The sequence below is a fragment of the Salmo salar genome, chromosome ssa14 (genome assembly GCF_905237065.1).
Source record: "Salmo salar chromosome ssa14, Ssal_v3.1, whole genome shotgun sequence".
Taxonomy (NCBI): Eukaryota; Metazoa; Chordata; class Actinopteri; order Salmoniformes; family Salmonidae; genus Salmo; species Salmo salar.
Window position 1 is genome coordinate 80,669,613 of NC_059455.1, and position 19,338 is coordinate 80,688,950.

General features: G+C 41.8%; 1 protein-coding gene across 1 annotated transcript in view; it reads left to right on the plus strand.

Annotated features, from left to right (window-relative positions):
- Positions 1-19,338, plus strand: part of LOC106570400 (CUB and sushi domain-containing protein 3-like) — a 725,317-nt gene that overhangs the window by 456,208 nt on the left and 249,771 nt on the right. The window contains 4 exon segments of the mRNA XM_014142665.2: positions 4,421-4,590; positions 5,810-5,966; positions 10,250-10,441; positions 17,016-17,142. Of these exon segments, the coding sequence (XP_013998140.1) occupies positions 4,421-4,590; positions 5,810-5,966; positions 10,250-10,441; positions 17,016-17,142 (646 nt within the window).

Below are 19,338 nucleotides of genomic sequence, written 5' to 3' on the forward strand. Positions count from 1 at the left end.
CAGGGCCTTACCCCCAATCCATCTCCTTAATTCTGAGTGCCAAGCAATTAGTTTAGTATAAACTGTGTTAAACAATAAACAGGTTGTTTCCAGAATGAACTGTTTCCATTTTGGTAGGATTTAGATCAAATGTCCCAAAAAACATTCTGGATGATTGATGTTGATTGTTTTGTTTTGGCCAAAATGTCCATTATTGCAGTCACACCTGATGATGACTGACCTGTGTCTTTTTGTGTATACTGTGGCTGGTTCCTCTCTCTCTCTCTCTCTCTCTCTCTCAAAGCAACACACTAATGCTTGAGGGGACAAGAGAAATAGCTTCAGTCAGGATTCAGGACACATCTTTTGTGTGTCAATAAATTACGTAAATAAATAACCCCTGTCTTTATTCCAAACCAGCTGTACAGTTGGGTCCTATCTCATTGCCTTACAAGGCACAGAGTAGCTGGCCAAAGGAAACCACCTCCGCTCAGAAAGGACCAATTATTAGCTACTTCATCAGAACCATTTCAGGCAGGTTATCACCTGAAAATGAACAAGAAGGATCCCCCACAGACACACACATACACAGGCCACACACACGCACAAACACACCCCACTAGCACAGTAACAATAGGACAAATATGAAATGATCTGGCCTGCTTGCAACAGATCCTTGATCCACTCGAATAGAAAGCTGAACACGCAGGATTACCATTCTAACTGGTTATTGGTGGTTGTGCAGTAGGCACTTGTTTTAATGGAAGTGCTCTATTTCATAATTTTGTCTCATGTGTCATGCAGTCTGGTGTGTGTGTGTCTGTGTGTGTGCATGTGTGCTCTGTCACAAACATGTTCCATATTGCTACCACACTACAGTGGTAGGCTTGATTACCAACAACGATGAGACGGCCTACAGGGAGGAGGTGAGGGCCCTCGGAGTGTGGTGTCAGGAAAATAACCTCTCACTCAACGTCAACAAAACAAAGGAGATGATCGTGGACTTCAGGAAACAGCAGAGGGAGCACCCCCCATCCACATCGACGGGACAGTAGTGGAGAAGTTCCTCGGCGTACACATCATGGACAAACTGAAATGGTCCACCCACACAGACAACGTGGTGAAAAAGGCGCAACAGCGCCTCTTCAACCTCAGAAGGCTGAAGAAATTTCGCTTATCACCAAAAACACTCACACATTTTTATAGATGCACAATCGAGAGCAGCCTTTCGGGCTGTATCACCGTCTGGTATGGCAACTGCTCCGCCCACAACCGTAAGGCTCTCCAGAGGGTAGTGAGGTCTGCACAACGCATCACGGGGGGCAAACTACCTGCCCTCCAGCACACCTACACCACCCGATGTCACAGGAAGGCCAAAAAGATCATCAAGGACAACAACCACCCGAGCCACTGCCTGTTCACCCCGCTATCATCCAGAAGGGGAAGTCAGTACAGGTGCATCAAAGCTGGGACCAAGAGACTGAAAAACAGCTTCTATCTCAAGGGATTCAGACTGTTAAACAGCCATCACTAACATTGAGTGGCTGCTGCCAACATACTGACTCAAATCTCAAGCCACTTTAACAATAAAAAATTGGATGTAATAAATGTATCACTAGTCACTTTAAACAATGCCACTTTATATAGTGTTTACATACCCTACATTACTCATCTCATATGTATATACTGTACTCTATACCATCTACTGCATCTTGCCTATGCCGTTCGGCCCTCGCTCATCCATATATTTATATGTACATATTCTTATTCTGTCCTTTACACTTGTGTGTATAAGGTAGTTGTTGTGACATTGTTAGATTACTTGTTAGATATTACTGCAAGGTCGGAACTAGAAGCACAAGCATTTCGCTACAATCGCATTAACATCTGCTAACCATGTGTATGTGACCAATAAAATTAATTTGATTTGATTTATAGTAATGATGGCTGTTAATAACTAAACACACATCATTCCCTCCTAGCTTTTCAAGTTGTATTAGTCGTATGTACGGGAAACACATGGTATACACCGTCAAATTAAATGCTTACTTCTCGACAATGCAACAACAATAAGAAATTGATTAAAACCTACAGTATAATGTTACCTGGTTGGCTGTGGGGGCCTGATTAAAACCTACAGTATAATGTTACCTGGCTGGCTGTGGGGCCCTGATTAAAACCTACAGTATAATGTTACCTGGCTGGCTGTGGGGCCCTGATTAAAACCTACAGTATAATGTTACCTGGCTGGCTGTGGGGCCCTGATTAAAACCTACAGTATAATGTTACCTGGCTGGCTGTGGGGCCCTGATTAAAACCTACAGTATAATGTTACCTGGCTGGCTGTGGGGCCCTGATTAAAACCTACAGTATAATGTTACCTGGTTGGCTGGGGGGGCCTGATTAAAACCTACAGTATAATGTTACCTGGCTGGCTGTGGGGCCCTGATTAAAACCTACAGTATAATGTTACCTGGTTGGCTGTGGGGGCCTGATTAAAACCTACAGTATAATGTTACCTGGCTGGCTGTGGGGCCCTGATTAAAACCTACAGTATAATGTTACCTGGTTGGCTGGGGGGGCCTGATTAAAACCTACAGTATAATGTTACCTGGCTGGCTGTGTGGGGGGCTGATTAAAACCTACAGTATAATGTTACCTGGCTGGCTGTATTTGTATTTATTATGGATCCCCATTAGCCGCTGCCAAAGCTGCTGCTACTCTTCTTGGGGGGCCTTGATCAAAGCTGCTCCTTCTTCTCTGATGCACTGATTTCTCCCAATCTAACTACCACCCTTCGTAGACTCCTCTAATAGCAATGGGGGCTTTGCAGCTCTCGCATAACACTACACACACAGATACACACACGCACTCACAAGCGTATGCCAACACACACACAAACATGCTATAACCCTAACCCAGCACCCCTCCTACTCATGATCCCTGCTTCTTAAAGCCACCTCGTCCCTGACCCCTCTTTTGTCTGAGCAATAATGCAAGGATGGGATTTAAAGATAATCTAACCCCTGGCCGTCTTCCTCTTCTCGTCCTCTTCCTCCTGCCTCCCCTGTCTCTGAGTCCTCAGCCTCACGGCACAGGGCTGTTAAAAAAAGAGGGCTGTCTTCAAGTTGTCTATCACACTGTATCACACCGCGTGGATCAGACCCAACCAGGGACCTGGCTCAGGGGAGTGGAGACTGTCGGCAGCAGACGGAAATGACTTCAGACACCAAGAGCAGGGAGAGTCAGAGTCCCATGCAAAATGCTGCTCCCTCCTCAGTGCCGTCTGAGCAGCATCCTTCCCCTGGCTGAGACTGTAGATGTGCAGCTCTGACAATATAACAAGGCACTTCCTGAGTCTTGAGTGTCTGGGGTTCACTGCCAACAATGTGTGTGACTCGTACTTTTAGGACACACTCAAAGTTGTGCCATGGTCCTGCTCTTAACAGCAGTCAGTCAGTTTTAATGTGATGTATTTAATTTACACTGGGAGATTTGGACTGAAGTTGAACCTCGGGGGGTCAAAAGCTCCTTACTCAAAAAAGTTTTTTTCTCTCCCCTGATGTGCCCCCCACCACACACACACACACACACACACACACACACACACACACACACAGTGAGGTAACAGTGATGAAGAAGGGTAATTTAAGGGGAGGGAGCTCTTGTCTCGAACACAAAAATTCACATTGTTCCTAACATGGGTTTTTTGGAGATATGGAGAGAGAGATAGAGTGTAAAGGTAATTATTTTAATGGATGCGATAACTGTTGTGATTTATTCAAAATATGATACTAGTAATATCGTCATAACATCTAGTGGCGGTGAGTGAAACGGCGCATGGGGCATTAAATAAATCACCCTAGCTGCTGTCGCGGCTGCTTTATGCACCACCCGCCAAAGCTCCCCCTCTGCAAAATGCATGATGGGTAGCAATACATCTGCTTTTACGGGGTTTTGTTCCATTAACTCTGAATTTGATGGTTATTGTTCAGTGTCAGGGTCCAGAGCCCCGATCCCAGGCCTTGTAGTTGAGCTCTGAGCAGCAACATGAATAATAATAATAACCCAGGAAGTCTATTCTGTCAGTTCCAATTCCAGATTTGCTTCTGAGCCCTCTAGATGGTTTACATCTATGGTATCCAGGCACAAAATGCGAGGCAGGAATCAGAACAAGAAAGCGACGATTCATGTTTCATGTGATTTACATCCAGGATATGTCCATAGTGGTGAACTAGTACTGTATGTAAATACATGTGATCAAACGTGCTGTTATATATGAACTGAAAATGATGTGTATGTAAAATGTCATGTACAAAGAAAAAGTTTGACATTTTTATTACCCTGACGATAGACCGTTGTTGTCACATGCACTTTCCGATGGTGTTGTTTTGTTCTCTCTACTTCTGTCCTCCATTTTTACACTCTCTACATCCTGTAGCCGAGTGCGGCTCATCTGTCGTAAACAATGAGGGGATTATGTTGTCGCCAAACTACCCAATGAACTACGAGAACAACCATGAGTGCATCTACAGCATCCAGGTGCAGGCTGGGAAGGGAATCAACATCTCTGCCAGGACCTTCCATCTGGCACAGGGGGACATTCTCAAGGTACTGGTGTCTCTCTCTCTCTCTCTCTCTCTCTCTCTCTCTCTCTCTCTCTCTCTCTCTCTCTCTCTCTCTCTCTCTCTCTCTCTCTCTCTCTCTCTCTCTCTCTCTCTCTCTCTCTCTCTCTCTCTCTCTCTCTCTCTCTCTGTCTGCTGGAGTGTATAGTACTCCTGTGATGGTCAATGACACTTAAGCATGTGGATTCTGTCCATGGTAATAAGCCTTGTCTGCGCCAGATAAATAGTTGCATGGATTCTTAATCTCATCAATGGCCTTATGCTGGCTACAGTAGCCTGGAATCCAACTGAATTTTAACAACATGTTGCCTCAAGAGCAGCTCTCATTGAGTTAAGAATGGGCATCTTTAACAAGGACCTACCCTCTCCTGTCATAAACCATTAGAAAATGTAATCCGGTACTTAGACAGTGCTAATAATCAGACTAAAAAGGCAATACTTTACACACTTGACATTACAATGACATATCAAATCAAATCAAATGTATTTGTCACATACACATGGTTAGCAGGTGTTAATACAAGTGTAGCGAAATGCTTGTGCTTCTAGTTCCGACCATGCAGTAATATCTAACAAGTAATATAACCTAACAATTTCACAACAACTACCTTATACACACAAGTGTAAACAAATGAATACGAATATGTACATAAGAATATATAAATGAGTGATGGCCGAACGGCATAGGCAAGATGCAGTAGATGGTATAGAGTACAGTATATACATATGAGATGAGCAATGCAGGGTATGAAAACATTATATGAAGTGACATTGTTTAAAGTGGCTAGTGATACATTACATCAAGATGCAGTAGATGGTATAGAGTACAGTATATACATATGAGATGAGCAATGAAGGGTATGAGAACATTATATAAAGTGGCATTGTTTAAAGTGGCTAATGATAGATTTAATTACATCAGATGGCAAGATGCAGTAGATGGTATAGCGTACAGTATATACATAAGAGATGAGTAATGTAGGGTAAGTAAACATTATATAATATAAAGTGGCTAGTGATAAATTGATTACATCAATTGTCCCATTATTAAAGTGGGTGGAGTTGAGTCAGTATGTTGGCAGCAGCCACTCAATGTTAGTGATGGCTGTTTAACAGTCTGATGGCCTTGAGATAGAAGTTCATGAAAACAAAGTCATACTTTGCAATGAACAGAACTGAACTAAAGGGAACTCTTCTCTCTGCAGATCTATGATGGTAAAGACAGCATGGCCCATGTCCTAGGGGCATTCACAGGCTCATCCATGCTGGGTCTAACTCTCATTAGTACCTCAAACCACCTGTGGCTGGAGTTCTACTCTGACCCGGAGTCCACCGGAGAGGGCTTCAAGCTGGTTTACTCTAGTAAGTTACCAACCAGTCAGTGTGCAGTGGTTCTGATAACATGTGTTATAATGTATAAAAATAAGGAAAGAAAGTCACACACTTTAATGGGTAAAACTAACCAACGTTTCTACCCTGAAGAAGGCACTGCGTTGCCTAAACATTGGTTAGTTTTACCCATTAAATTGTTTGGAACATAATATTAAGTGTGACTTTTTTTCCCTATTTCTATTAGAGGTCGACCGATTATGATTTTTCAACGCCGATACTAATACCCATTATTGGAGGACCAAAAAAAGCCGGTACCGATTAATCGGACGATTTTTATATCTATATATTTGTAATAATGACAATTACAACAATACTGAATTAACACTTTTAATTTAACTTAATATAATACATAAATAAAATCTATTTAGTCTCAACTAAATAATGAAACATGTTCAATTTGGTTTAAATAATGCAAAAACACAGTGTTGGAGAAGAAAGTAAAGTGCAATATGTGCCATGTAAAAAAGCTAACGTTTAAATTCCTTGCTCAGAACATGAGAACATATGAAAGCTGGAGGTTTCTTTTAACATGAGTCTTCAATATTCCCAGTTAAGAAGTTTTAGGTTGTAGTTATTCTAGGAATTATAGGACTATTTCTCTCTATACCATTTGTATTTCATATACCTTGGACTACTGGATGTTCTTATAGGCACTATAGTATTGCCAGCCTAATCTCGGGAGTTGATAGGCTTGAAGTCATAAACAGAGCTGTGCTTCATGCATTGCGAAGAGCTGCTGGCAAATGCAGGAAAGTTCTGTTTATGAATGCTTACAAGCCTGCTGCTGCCTACCACCGCTCAGTCAGACTGCTCTATCAAATATAAAATCATAGATTTAATTATAATATAATAAACACACAGAAATACGAGCCTTAGGTCATTAACATGGTCAAAACGTTTATTCTTTCAGTGAAATACGGAACCATTACGTATTTTATCTAGCGGGTGGCATCCCTAAGTCTAAATATTGCTGTTACATTGCACAACCTTCAATGTTATGTCATAATTACGTACAATTCTGGCAAATTAATTACAGTCTTTGTTAGCAAGAAATGGTCTTCACACAGTTCGCAATGAGCCAGGCAGCCCAAACTGCTGCATGTCCCCTGACTCTGCTTGCACTGAAAGCAAGAGAAGTGACACAATTTCCCTAGTTAATATTGCCTGCTAGCATGAATTTCTTTTAACTAAATATGCAGGATTAAAAAAATATACTTGTGTATTGATTTTAAGAAAATAACCGAAACGTTGCAAGATCGAATACCCGAGCTGACAAGGTACAAATCTGTTGTTCTGCCCCTGAACAAGGCAGTTAACCCACTGTTCCTAGGCTGTCATTGAAAATAAGAATTTGTTCTTAACTGACTTGCCTAGTTAAATAAAGGTATAATAAAAAGTGGTTATGTTAAGATTGATTGATTTTTATAAGATAAGTTTAATGCTAGCTAGCAACTTACCTTGGCTCTTTGCTGCACTCGCGTAACAGGTGGTCAGCCTGCCACGCAGTCTCCACGTGGATTGCAATGTAATCGGCCATAATCGGCGTCCAAAAATGCCGATTACCGATTGTTATGAAAACTTAAAATCGGTCGACCTCTAATTTCTATACAGTTTACCCTGCGTTACTCAGCACCTCTACAAACATTTTGGGGTATGCATCAGCTCAATGTCTTTTTACTGCATTAACTCTAATAACTTTCATTAACAGGTGGTTATTAGGCATGTGTTAAGGATTTGCTGAACAATTGTTTACAAATTGTTAGTCAATGCGTTTTACTGGATCTATTATTGGCTTATTCTAAAATGTTTCCTTGGTTCCTATGGATTCAGCGGGGGATGGGGTCATCCTATGATTGACGATTTAGCTAGGACCCTAATATAAGTCTTCCTGTGGGAGTGGGACATGGGCTGTATGTGAAAGTAGCTGGTCATGTGATGTGTTACGTCATCTTTGTCAGGATTCCCAATCATATTGATATTTATGAGAAATAGAGTGTCAGGTGTTCACTCTAGATATATAATCACACACCAGTTATTTTCCCACTACAGTCAGTCTTTCCATCTGCACTGTACAACAAGTACGACTTAAAGGGGTGATTGCTTCATAACTTTTTGAATTTTTTTTTACAGCAGATTGCCCCTTTAAAGGGCATTAGAATTTTGTTGACAGCCAGGAGTGGATTTCAAGGGAATATTCCACAGCTTGGTCCATGGTATTATCAGTTCCCTGAAAAATAACTTCTACACTTGTCTTTGTTGACCTTGTCCTTGCCCCTCACACAAAACCAGACTATGTACCACCGCAGACACATAAAAACCACACGCATTCATCTTTAATACCATTTGTTGCGCTAGCTGGTAGCTAGCCTGTGTAACATTGGACAGGGTGTTAGTTCTGAGAGAGAAAAAACCCTATTAACCCACTGGTGGGCAATCTACTAAATCCGTGTCTAGTGGGAGATTTCATTCCACCTGCAAGATTAGCTGTTTGATTGCATAATAAAGGTCAGTGGAAGCCCAGGGCTAAATCCCAAATGACACCCTATTTCCTGTATAGTGCACTACTTTTGACCTGAGCCCTATTGGTTATCCAATAGTAGTGCACTATAGGGAATAGGTTGTAATTTGGGACAGTCAAGTAGCAAGCGGCGAGGCCACCACAGTTCAGCCACCACAATGGTTGGAGTGTGATTAAAAAATAAAAAGAACTCAGTCGAAGTATTTTCCGGACCCAGACTTTTGTTTCCGGTTGAATCCTATGAGACAATGACCTGTAATTAACGTGTAATCAGTGTGCTAGGTGAAAATTGCCACCGTTAGTCAGTCCCAGTATCATCCTGTCTCCACCACACACTATGTTAAGTTCAGTCAACCTTGTTTTTCTCTCAGTATAGTACAGTACATTGCTGTCATGGTAACTACTAAGTAGTCTATGAGTGCTGTGCTAGACATTAACGTTTATTCCCAAGTTCAGGGTGTACAGTTAATTGGAGGAGGGGCGGGTGGAGCAAATGGAACAGGGTTTTGTATTTTGAAAGGTAGCTGTCATTGTTCTGAGGAGAGGACTGAGGTATACGTCTCATTTTAGCTTGGTTGCATTCTCCTATGAGAGAGCAGAGTTCAAACCTGTAAATATGAAATTGTCAGCTACGCTAAGATGTGTGGTGGCGTTTTGAAAGACAAGAAGAAAGGGTAATATCAATATTTATTTCCTATTCCTCTCAGTTCGCTGTGTAATTATGATGCTGTGTGATGATGAGTGCGAAGGAAAACAATTATGAGAAGATAATAACAGGAAGTGTCTCTCACAGAGAGCCGGCCCACGCGCCTCATGTACCGACCAAAAGTTCCAGACACATCTCCAAATTAACCAAGTGCTTAATCCTAATTGTTCTGCCTGCTTAGTACAGGCCCCATCCCTGCCTGCGGGCCCAGTGGGATCCTCCAGTCAAATTTTCAGCCGTATTGACTGATTATAACGACCGCCTTAACTTTGTCTCTGAGCCTCTAATGTCATACATGCAACGCAAGCAGCACAGAAATAACAGGAAACGGCAGATCGGGATGGTCATTGCACTAATGACCCAAAAAAGAAGAAAGAATGCCAAAAACATGTGTGTGGTCAAATCATATGCCTCCATGCCTGCGTGCTTGTGTTCACGCTAGCGAAGGTAACGTTTGTGTTAACATCACAGACCTGGTATCAAAAAGTGTTTCAAAGCTGAGCTTGATTGACCTCGCCAGAGGTAATGGATGGAACCAATTGAGTAGACCCAAAAAGTGTAAGCCCCGACTATATGGAACTTTATGCAGGCTGAACCGAATGCTCCAATCCTATTTGAACCCAGGTGTGTGACATTGGGACCTTGTCCTACACTGCCAAAAGGAAGATGAGCCTCTGAGCCTGTTTCCTCTTCATGTGTCTTCTTTCTAGGGAGTCTTTTCTGGCCACTGTGCTTCTGCTTGTTCGTTGGAGTCTACACTCTTGGAAAAAAGGGTTTGAAAAGGGTTCTTTGTGGAGGGATAGGATTCTACAAAGAACCATTTTAATTACAAATAATTTGTAGACTGCACATTGACCGCAAGAAGCCCAAACAGGTATAATGTTTGGGGGGACAAACCATATTTATAACCTATTTTATAACCTTTTTTTCTGAGTGTAAGTCAGGTTACTATAGAGACCTTTTTGACAACTGCCCAAGAGAAAGGGGCTTTATAAATACATTTGATTGATTGCCCCCCCTTTCTTCCAGGCTTTGAGCTTTCCCACTGCGAGGACCCTGGGGTGCCCCAGTTTGGCTTCAAGGTCAACGACCAGGGACACTTCTCTGGAAGCACCATCACCTATAGGTGCAACCCTGGCTACACCCTGCACGGCAGCGGAATTCTCAAGTGTATGACCGGAGAGAGACGTGCCTGGGACAACGTCCTGCCCTCTTGCATCGGTAAGGGAACTAAGTAAAAAGGACTGTGCACGTGTACATATACAAGCACACACAGACATACTGTATGCACACATGCACACACACACAACCCACACTGGTCAACTCCTATGGTCAGGAACAACTGACATCTCTTAGCATAGCGGATTGGTAGACGGCTCCCTTCATCTATTTTCAACTAATATTAGCCCACAGTGCTTCTCCCAGTTAACCTAGCAGCAGAACAGTACTCTAGCACAACCCAAGCCCTTCCTCTTCTCTCTTTATGTCAAGTTAACCACAGAAGAAAAAGTAACCACAAGGTCCCTCCCATTTGTCATAATGATCTAAGCTGCAGCCAATGTGCCTCGCCAGCTGCATAATGTATTAACCAGGCTAGGGGAGTGCAGACCAGGCAGAGCTCCTGCAGGTCATTGATATGCTGCAGGAGAACAACCTGCACTGCAGGCTGCAGCTATGTAATATCCATTAATCAAGAGGGTTTAATTCAGCCTTATGTTGCAATATGTCCTCTTAATTGAACTTTGTCTAAAAATGTGCAGTGCTTTGCATTTCTTAAAGTGAATACAAAAGTATTTGTTTTTTCCTTTTCTTTTGAATGAGTAATGTCTTGGAGAGATTGGTCTATGTGAGAGTTGGATTAAACTAGCCAATACAGATTGGAGATATCTTCAATCTCCGAGGTAGATTGTACAGATGACTTTGAAGTTCTTGGTTGAAAGTGGGAATTTGTCCTCATTTGAGAAGGCACATGATGGGTATTGTGATAGCTATCGTTAGTTCCTTGATTATACTGATTGATCCTAATTAGATTAAGAGAAGGGTGCCCTCAGTGACTTCAAATCAGATTAGATCTCACTATGATTCAGTTTGAACTAGATCTGATTAACCCCATCCTGTCAGTCTCTTTTATGAGGAAGAGATACAATGTACACTAGGGCCAGCCTTTACAACAACAACAAAATGCACAATTTGGAGTTTCACATGTGAAAACATGAATGGCCCCACATGAAATAGCTGTTTTCACATGTAAAACCATATATATTTTCACTTGTATTACATTTATAGTTCACATGTTAACACCACCTTTTCACATGTGAGGAGAAAAACATGTTTTTTGCAGTTGTGAATTGCAGTTGCACATGTGAAATTTGCAGAATATCGGATATGCAGTTTCACATGTGAAAAACTTTTTAATGTGAAATTCACATTTTTAATAGAACATGTACATGTGAAAATCAAACACATGTGAAAAACTAATTTGTAAGAAAACTCCACATGTGAAAATTTCACTTTTGGCCTCCCAAGTGGCACAGCGGTCTAAGGCACTGCATCGCAGTGCTAGAGGTGTCACTACAGACCCGGGTTCGATCCCAGGCTGTGTCGCAGGGAGACCCATATGGCGGCGCACAATTGGCACAGCATCGTCCGGGTTAGGAAACGGTTTTGGCGGCCAGGATGTCCTTGTCTCATCGCAATCCAGCGACTCCTAGTGGCAGGCCAGTCGCATGCACACTGACTTAGGTCGCCAGTTTGTATTTGTATTTGTATTTATTATGGATCCCCATTACTCTTCCTGGGGTACGGGAAAATTAAGGCAGTTATACAATTTTAAAAACATTACAATACATTTATTACAGAATTCACAACACACTAGGTATTTGCCCTCAGGCCTATACTCCATTACCACATATCTACAACACAAAATCCATGTGTACATGTGTGTATAGTGTGTATGTTATTATGTGTGTGTATGCATGTGTCTGTGCCTATGTTTGTGTTGCTTCACAGTCCCCGCTGTTTTTTATCATCTACTGCTTGCATCAGTTACCTGATGTGGAATAGAGTTCCATGTAGTCATGGCTCTATGTAGTACTGTGCGCCTCCCATAGTCTGTTCTGGACATGGGGACTGTGAAGAGACCAGTTGTACAGTGTTTCCTCTGACACATTGGTGCGGCTGGCTTCCGGGTTAAGCGAGCAGTCATTGGTGCGGCTGGCTTCCGGGTTAAGCGAGCAGTCATTGGTGCGGCTGGCTTCCGGGTTAAGCGAGCAGTGTGTCAAGAAGCTGTGTGTCAAGAAGCTTGGCAGGGTCGTGTTTCGGGGGACGCATGGCTCTCAACCTTCGCCTCCCCCGAGTCCGTACGGGAGTTGCAGTGATGGGACAAGACTGTAACTACCAATTGGATATCACGAAATTGGGGTGAAAAAGGGGGGAGAAAAATGTAACTTTCATATGTGGAATTGCAAGTTCCCAAGTGAAAAACAATCATATGTGAAAAACTAATTTGCAGTTTCACATGTAAGAAATCTCCACGTGAAAGTTAGACTTAGTCTCTGGATTTAAATACTAATGATGCTTTATAGCACATATGACCATAGCAATCACATTTTTTAAACACAATACTAGCCCTCCCAAAGAACTTCCCATATGGATACATATTATAGGCAAGCATATGAGCACATAGTAGTTTTATATACAGTATATAGCTTCCTGGATGTAATATAAAGACTGTAAGTAGTTCAATATTTTGCGGATTATTCCAGCCAACATCAATAATAAATACATAATCATCTGACAGATATACAGTGGTGTAAAATACTTTTTTGGGGTGTCTGTACTTAACTATTTATATTTTTGACCACTTTTACTTTTACTCCACTACATTCCGAAAGAAAATCGGTACTTTTTACTCCCATACATTTTCCCTGACATCCAAAAGTACTCGTTACATTTTGAATGCTCAGGTAGGACAGCAATATGGTCCAATTCACGTACCTATCAATATCAATGCATAATCACACCTACTGACTCTGATATGGCGGACTTACCAAACACAAATACTGCGTTTGTAAATTATGTCTCAGTGTTGGAGTGAGCCCCTGGCTGCTTGTAAATAAAAGTTTGAGCATTTACTTTGACTTTTTACTTTTAATTATGTATGACAATTGAGTACTTTTCCCACCACTGTATTTAATTGCATTTAAAATCAGATACTTTAAGGCGTTTACTCAAGTAGTATGTGACTTTCACTTTAACTTGAGATCATTTCTATTAAGGTATCTTTACTTTACTCAAGTATGACAATTGAGTACCTTTTCCACTACTGCAGATTTGAAAATACTCTTATCTTCAGATCTTCATATCTCCTTATCTCCTTATATTTAAAAAGTGGAGTCAGTCATTTTGAATGACCTTTGCAGGAAGTGTGCTTTAGAAATTGCATTACCTACCTTGAAGCTACCTCACTTTTCTTTTTTCCATCTTTTCTTATAACAGATGAAATATTTAGCTATGTTTGATTCTGGTCCGCAGGTGTAGGAGGAGGTGTGAAGAGAGAGGATGCATCCCAATGGCACCCAACTCCCTATGTAGTGCACTACTTTTGACCAGGGCCCATGGGGCTCTTGTCAAAAGCAGTGCACGATATCGGGATAGGGTGCCATTTGGGATGCAACTTTGGCAGACAGAGTAGAGCATGTGGTTTCTCAGCCAAGATAAGTAATATCCTCTGAGAGGGAACGTAATGCTTTTGAGAACAAATGCCAAATCAGCACTTTTCTCTGCACTTCCTCAAGTCTAAGTGATAGTGAAGTGTTTTTTATATAGCGAGAGATCAAACTCAGAAAACTGTAGGGTTCTATCAAACTTTATTTAAAGTGCATTTACAATTGCAGCACACATTACAGTAATACAATACAGTTCAATTAAAGAAGTAAAAGCAAACAAGAGGCAAGGGTTCTATTTGATCAGAAGTCCTGGGCCCATGTCCACAAAGCATCAACAAAACATCTCGCCAAGTCTGGAACCCTCAGGACCTGAACAGCTTCTACACCAAGCCATAAGAGTGATAAATAGTTAGTTAAATAGTTCACCAAATAGCTACCCAGACTATCTGCATTGACCCTTTTTGCTCTAACTCCTTTGTCTCATCACATACACTGCTGCTACTGTTTATTATCTGTCACTTTATTCCTGGTTATATGTACATATCTACCTCAATTACCTTGTAACCCTGCACATCAACTCGGTACTAGTACCCTTTTCTTTCTGCATTGTTGGAAACGCGAGCCTTTCACTGTTAGTCTACACCTGTTGTTTACGAATCATGTGACGAATAACATTTAATTTGATTGAATGTTTGCCTTGTGAGGAATGAGCTCCACAGGATGTTGGTTTAGAGCATTGGTTTAGAGCATACAAGCATTTCACTACACCTGCAATAATATCTGCTAAACATGTGAATGCGACCAATAAAATGTTATTTGATTTAGAGGGAATAGGCTTTTTCCTCCCTCCCTCCCTCCCTCCCTCCCTCCCTCCCTCCCTCCCTCCCTCCCTCCCTCCCTCCTCCCTCCCTCCCTCCCTCCCTCCCTCCCTCCCTCCCTCCCTCCCTCCCTCCCTCCCTTATCTAAACATTTTTAGTAATTAATCAACCAGCAATCTGCATTTTGTGATTTAGGCTTCATTGAACTAAGGGTGAGAGATTGAGAGGGAAAGAGAGAGAGAGAGAGAGAGAGAGAGAGAGAGAGAGAGAGAGAGAGAGAGAGAGAGAGAGAGAGGACTAAGAGTGAGATATTGAGAGAGAGGACTAAGGGTGAGAAATTGAGAGGGAAAGAAAGATTGAGAGAGAGAGGACTAAGGGTGAGAGATTGAGAGGGAAAGAGAGATTGAGAGAGAGAGGACTAAGGGTGAGAGATTGAGAGAGGACTAAGGGTGAGAAATTGAGAGGGAAAGAGAGATTGAGAGAGAGAGGACTAAGGATGAGAGATTGAGAGGGAAAGAGAGATTGAGAGAGAGAGGGAAAGAGAGAGAGAAAGAGCGACGAGAGAGAGATGACTAAGGGTGAGAGATTGAGAGGGAAAGAGAGAGAGAGCGAGAGAGAGAAAAAGTGATTGAGAGAGAGATGACTAAGGGTGAGAGATTGAGAGGGAAAGAGAGAGAGAGAGCGAGAGAGAGAAAAAGTGATTGAGAGAGAGAGGACTAAGGGTGAGAGATTGAGAGAGACAGAGAGAGATGGGCATTTCAAGTTGGTTAATCAAGTGATAGTGGATGTAGACTGATAATGGGCAGGTTATGTAAGCCTCAGCGGCCCTGGAAGCACTCAGCAGGAAGCATTCAGCAAGAAAAGCATCAGCAAGAGAAGCAGTTAGCAGGCCTCATGTTCAGCGTTGGGCTCGTTTCCCGTGTGATTGATGTCCCGGAGCAGAACAAAACATGCCAGGCGGCAGGTGCACTGCAGCACTCCGGGTTTTGGTGGCACCGAGACTGACACTGCCACACAACCATCCTGTCAGGGAAGGTTTTGGGCTGGCTGCTTATTGCTCTGACAGTGTTGTATCCCAGATGACACCCTATTTCCTATGTAGTGCACTATATGGTGCCATTTGGGACGTAGCCCAGGAATCTGCAAACACTCTCGGGCGCGTTATTGTTTTATTGAGATGATTCTCATGGCTTGGCTTCACATTCTCAAGAGGAGCAGTAGACGTGCTACATTTGTTTGCAGCCACCCACTAATCATTTCCTCTCAGCTGTGTATGTGTGTGTGTGTACATTTGTGTTGTGTACGTGTGTGTGGGAGTAAGTGTGTGTGCATGGGTGTGCACTATAGGCCCTTGTCAAAAGTAGTGTACTATATAGGGAATAGGGTGCCATTCGGGATGCACACCAAGAATCTGCAAACACTCTCGGGCGTTATTGACAGTGGTGGAAAAGTACCCTATTGTCATACCTGAGTAAAAGTAAAGATACCTTAATAGAAAATTACTCAAGTAAAAGTGAAAGTCACTCAGTAAAATACTACTTCAGTAAAAGTCTGAAAGTATTTGGTTTTAAATATACTTAAGTCTAAAAAGTAAAAGTGTAAATCATTTCAAATTCCTTAGATTAAGCAAACCAGACGCCACCATTTTCTTGTTTTTAAGTTATGGGTAGCCAGGTGCACACTCTAACACGCATACATAATTTATAAGCGAAGCATGTGTGTTTAGTAAGTCTGCCAGATCACAAGCAGTAAGTGACCAGGGATGTTCTCTTGATAAGTGTGTGAATTACACTTTTGGGTGTCAGAGAAAATGTATAGAGTAAAAAGTAGATTATTTTCTATAGGAATGTAGTGAAGTAAAAGTTGTCAAAAATATAAATAATAAAGTTGAAGTACAGATACCCCAAAAAACGACTTATGTAGTACTTTAAAGTGTTTTTGCTTAAGTACTTTACACCATTGGTTATTGATTCATTGAGATGATTCACATGGCTCGGCTTCACATTTTCAAGAGACTTGACTTGTTACATTTCTTTGCCAGCCACCCACTAATTATTTCCCCTTAGCTGTGTATACGTGTGTGTACATGTGTGTTTGTGTACGTGTGTGGGCATGTTCTTGTGTGTGAGCAAGTGTGCATACATGCATGAGCCTGTGTCCCTGTCCCTGCATGCATCTTTTGCGTTTTGAATGTGTCACTGCAAAACTCAGCTGTGATGCCCTTTCACAGTATCTCCTTCAATGTATCTCCATAGCAACAGATAAATGTATATCCGGTTTTCATTATATTTCTATTGTTTCTCCTTACAGCTGAATGTGGAGGAAAGTTCACAGGCGAGTCGTCTGGACGCATCTTGTCCCCTGGATACCCATTCCCCTACGACAACAACCTCCGTTGCACCTGGATTATCGAGGTGGACTCTGGCAACATCGTTAGGTACTGATCAATTAGTATTCATCAAGAATCCTCCTTTTCAAGTATTCTCCTATGATGTCTCGTCTCTGTGCATTTCATCAGCCAAGCCAAGGCCAACTCTTGTAATATATGTCTAACAAAAGTACAAGGCTACAGCGCTCTCTCTCACACACACACACACACACACACACACACACACACACACACACACACACACACACACACACACACACACACACACACACACACACACACACACACACACACACACACACCACACACCACACACACACACACACAAGCAACCATCCAGGCAAGAAGGTAGACATTCTCCAGTGCACCAGTACCCTGTTTTACACTATTAGAAACAAAAAACTATGTTTTAAGTGAGAAGTAAGCATTGATCTAAAGCCAAAATTCACATGATCACTACAATGCCTACTTCCCTCATGCTCTACCATGGTTTTCCGGCACACAGCTTTGACCTACTACAGTAGCTATGTTGGTCTATTGTACTTCAAACAATGTGTAGGCTGGTTGCTTAGGATTCAAACCTTCTCAAACAGCCCAATTCATAGTCTTAGAGGAGGTATAATATGATTGTACTGCATACAAGGTAAAGTATTGGATTATTCACACACCACACTAAGCCATTATCCCATTCCACTACTTTTTCATGCTTTTTTTATTTTATGAAAGGCATCTTTGCTTTTATACTTATAAGACAATCAGGCTAGATTGAGTGATCTGTTTTGCCGTGTAGTAATTTATGTGGTACCTGCCGGTTGTTCTTTGCCATTTAAATTCAAATTTATTTAAACCTTTATTTTAACAATATATGTTACTGAGAAAAATATATATTTCATAATCGCATCCTTTTTTGATCAGTAGGTGGGCAACATACCAACAGGTGATGGTGTGTTGGACACAGTCACTCATAGAGATAGAGAGGTCTAAAGAATCTGTCTGCATTCCTGATTTCTGTAACGATTAGATCAACTGTGTAATATTGACATAATGTCAAAACCACTTGATTTGCAAACATGGTCCTGTTTTATCAATTGCTGTGCTGACCAATTCTTGTTCATTACCTTTGTCAAATGAATATGTAGCTGAAAGTTATGTTTCTATTTGTATTTATTTTTGCAGTAAAGATGGTGAGACACATTTAGGCCTATATCTATAATACAGGAGATTGGTGGCAACTTAATTGGGGAGAACGGGCTCTTGGTAATGACTGGAGCGGAGTAAGTGGAATGGTATCAAATACATCAAACACATGGTTTCCAGGTGTTTAATGCATTTACATTTACATTTAAGTCATTTAGCAGACGCTCTTATCCATAGCGACTTACAAATTGATGCATCCACCTTATGATATCCAGTGGAACAACCACTTTACAATAGTGCATCTAAATCTTTTAAGGGGGGGTGTTCCGGCCATTATTATGTGACGCTCTCCCCTCAGTAGCCTCCTGTGATCTAAAAATACATACAGCATAATGATGGATACGCAGTGCATTCGGAAAGTATTTAAACCCCTTGACTTTTTCACATTTTGTTACGTTACATCCTTACTCTAGAATGTATTAAATAATTTTTGTCCCTCATCAAACTACACACAACACCCCATAATGACAAAGCAAAAACAGTTTTTTAGATTTTTTCAAATGTACTACAAATAAAAAACTGAAATATCACATTTACATAAGTATTCAGACCCAGTACTTTGTTGAAGCACATTTGGCACCGATTACAGCCTCGAGTCTTCTTGGGTATGACGCTACAATCTTGGCACACCTGCATTTGGGGAGCTTCTCCCATTATTCTCTGCAGATCCTGTCAAGCTCTGTCAGGTTGGATGGGGAGCGTTGCGGCGCAACTATTTTCAGGTCTCTCCAGAGATGTTCGGGTTCAAGTCCGGGCTCTGGCTGGGCAACTCAAGGACATTCAGAGACTTGTCCCGAAGCCACTCCTGCATTGTCTTGTCTGTGTGCTTAGGGTAGTTGTCCTGTTGGAAGGTGAACCTTCGCCCCAGTCTGAGGTCCTGAGCGCTCTGGAGCAGGTTTTCATCAAGGATCTCTCTGTACTTTGCTCCATTCAGCATGATGCTGCCCCTCCATGTTTCACTGAAGGGATGGTGCCTGGTTTCCTCCAGACGTGACGCTTGGCATTAAGGCCAAAGAGTTCAATCTTGTTTCATCAGACCAGATAATC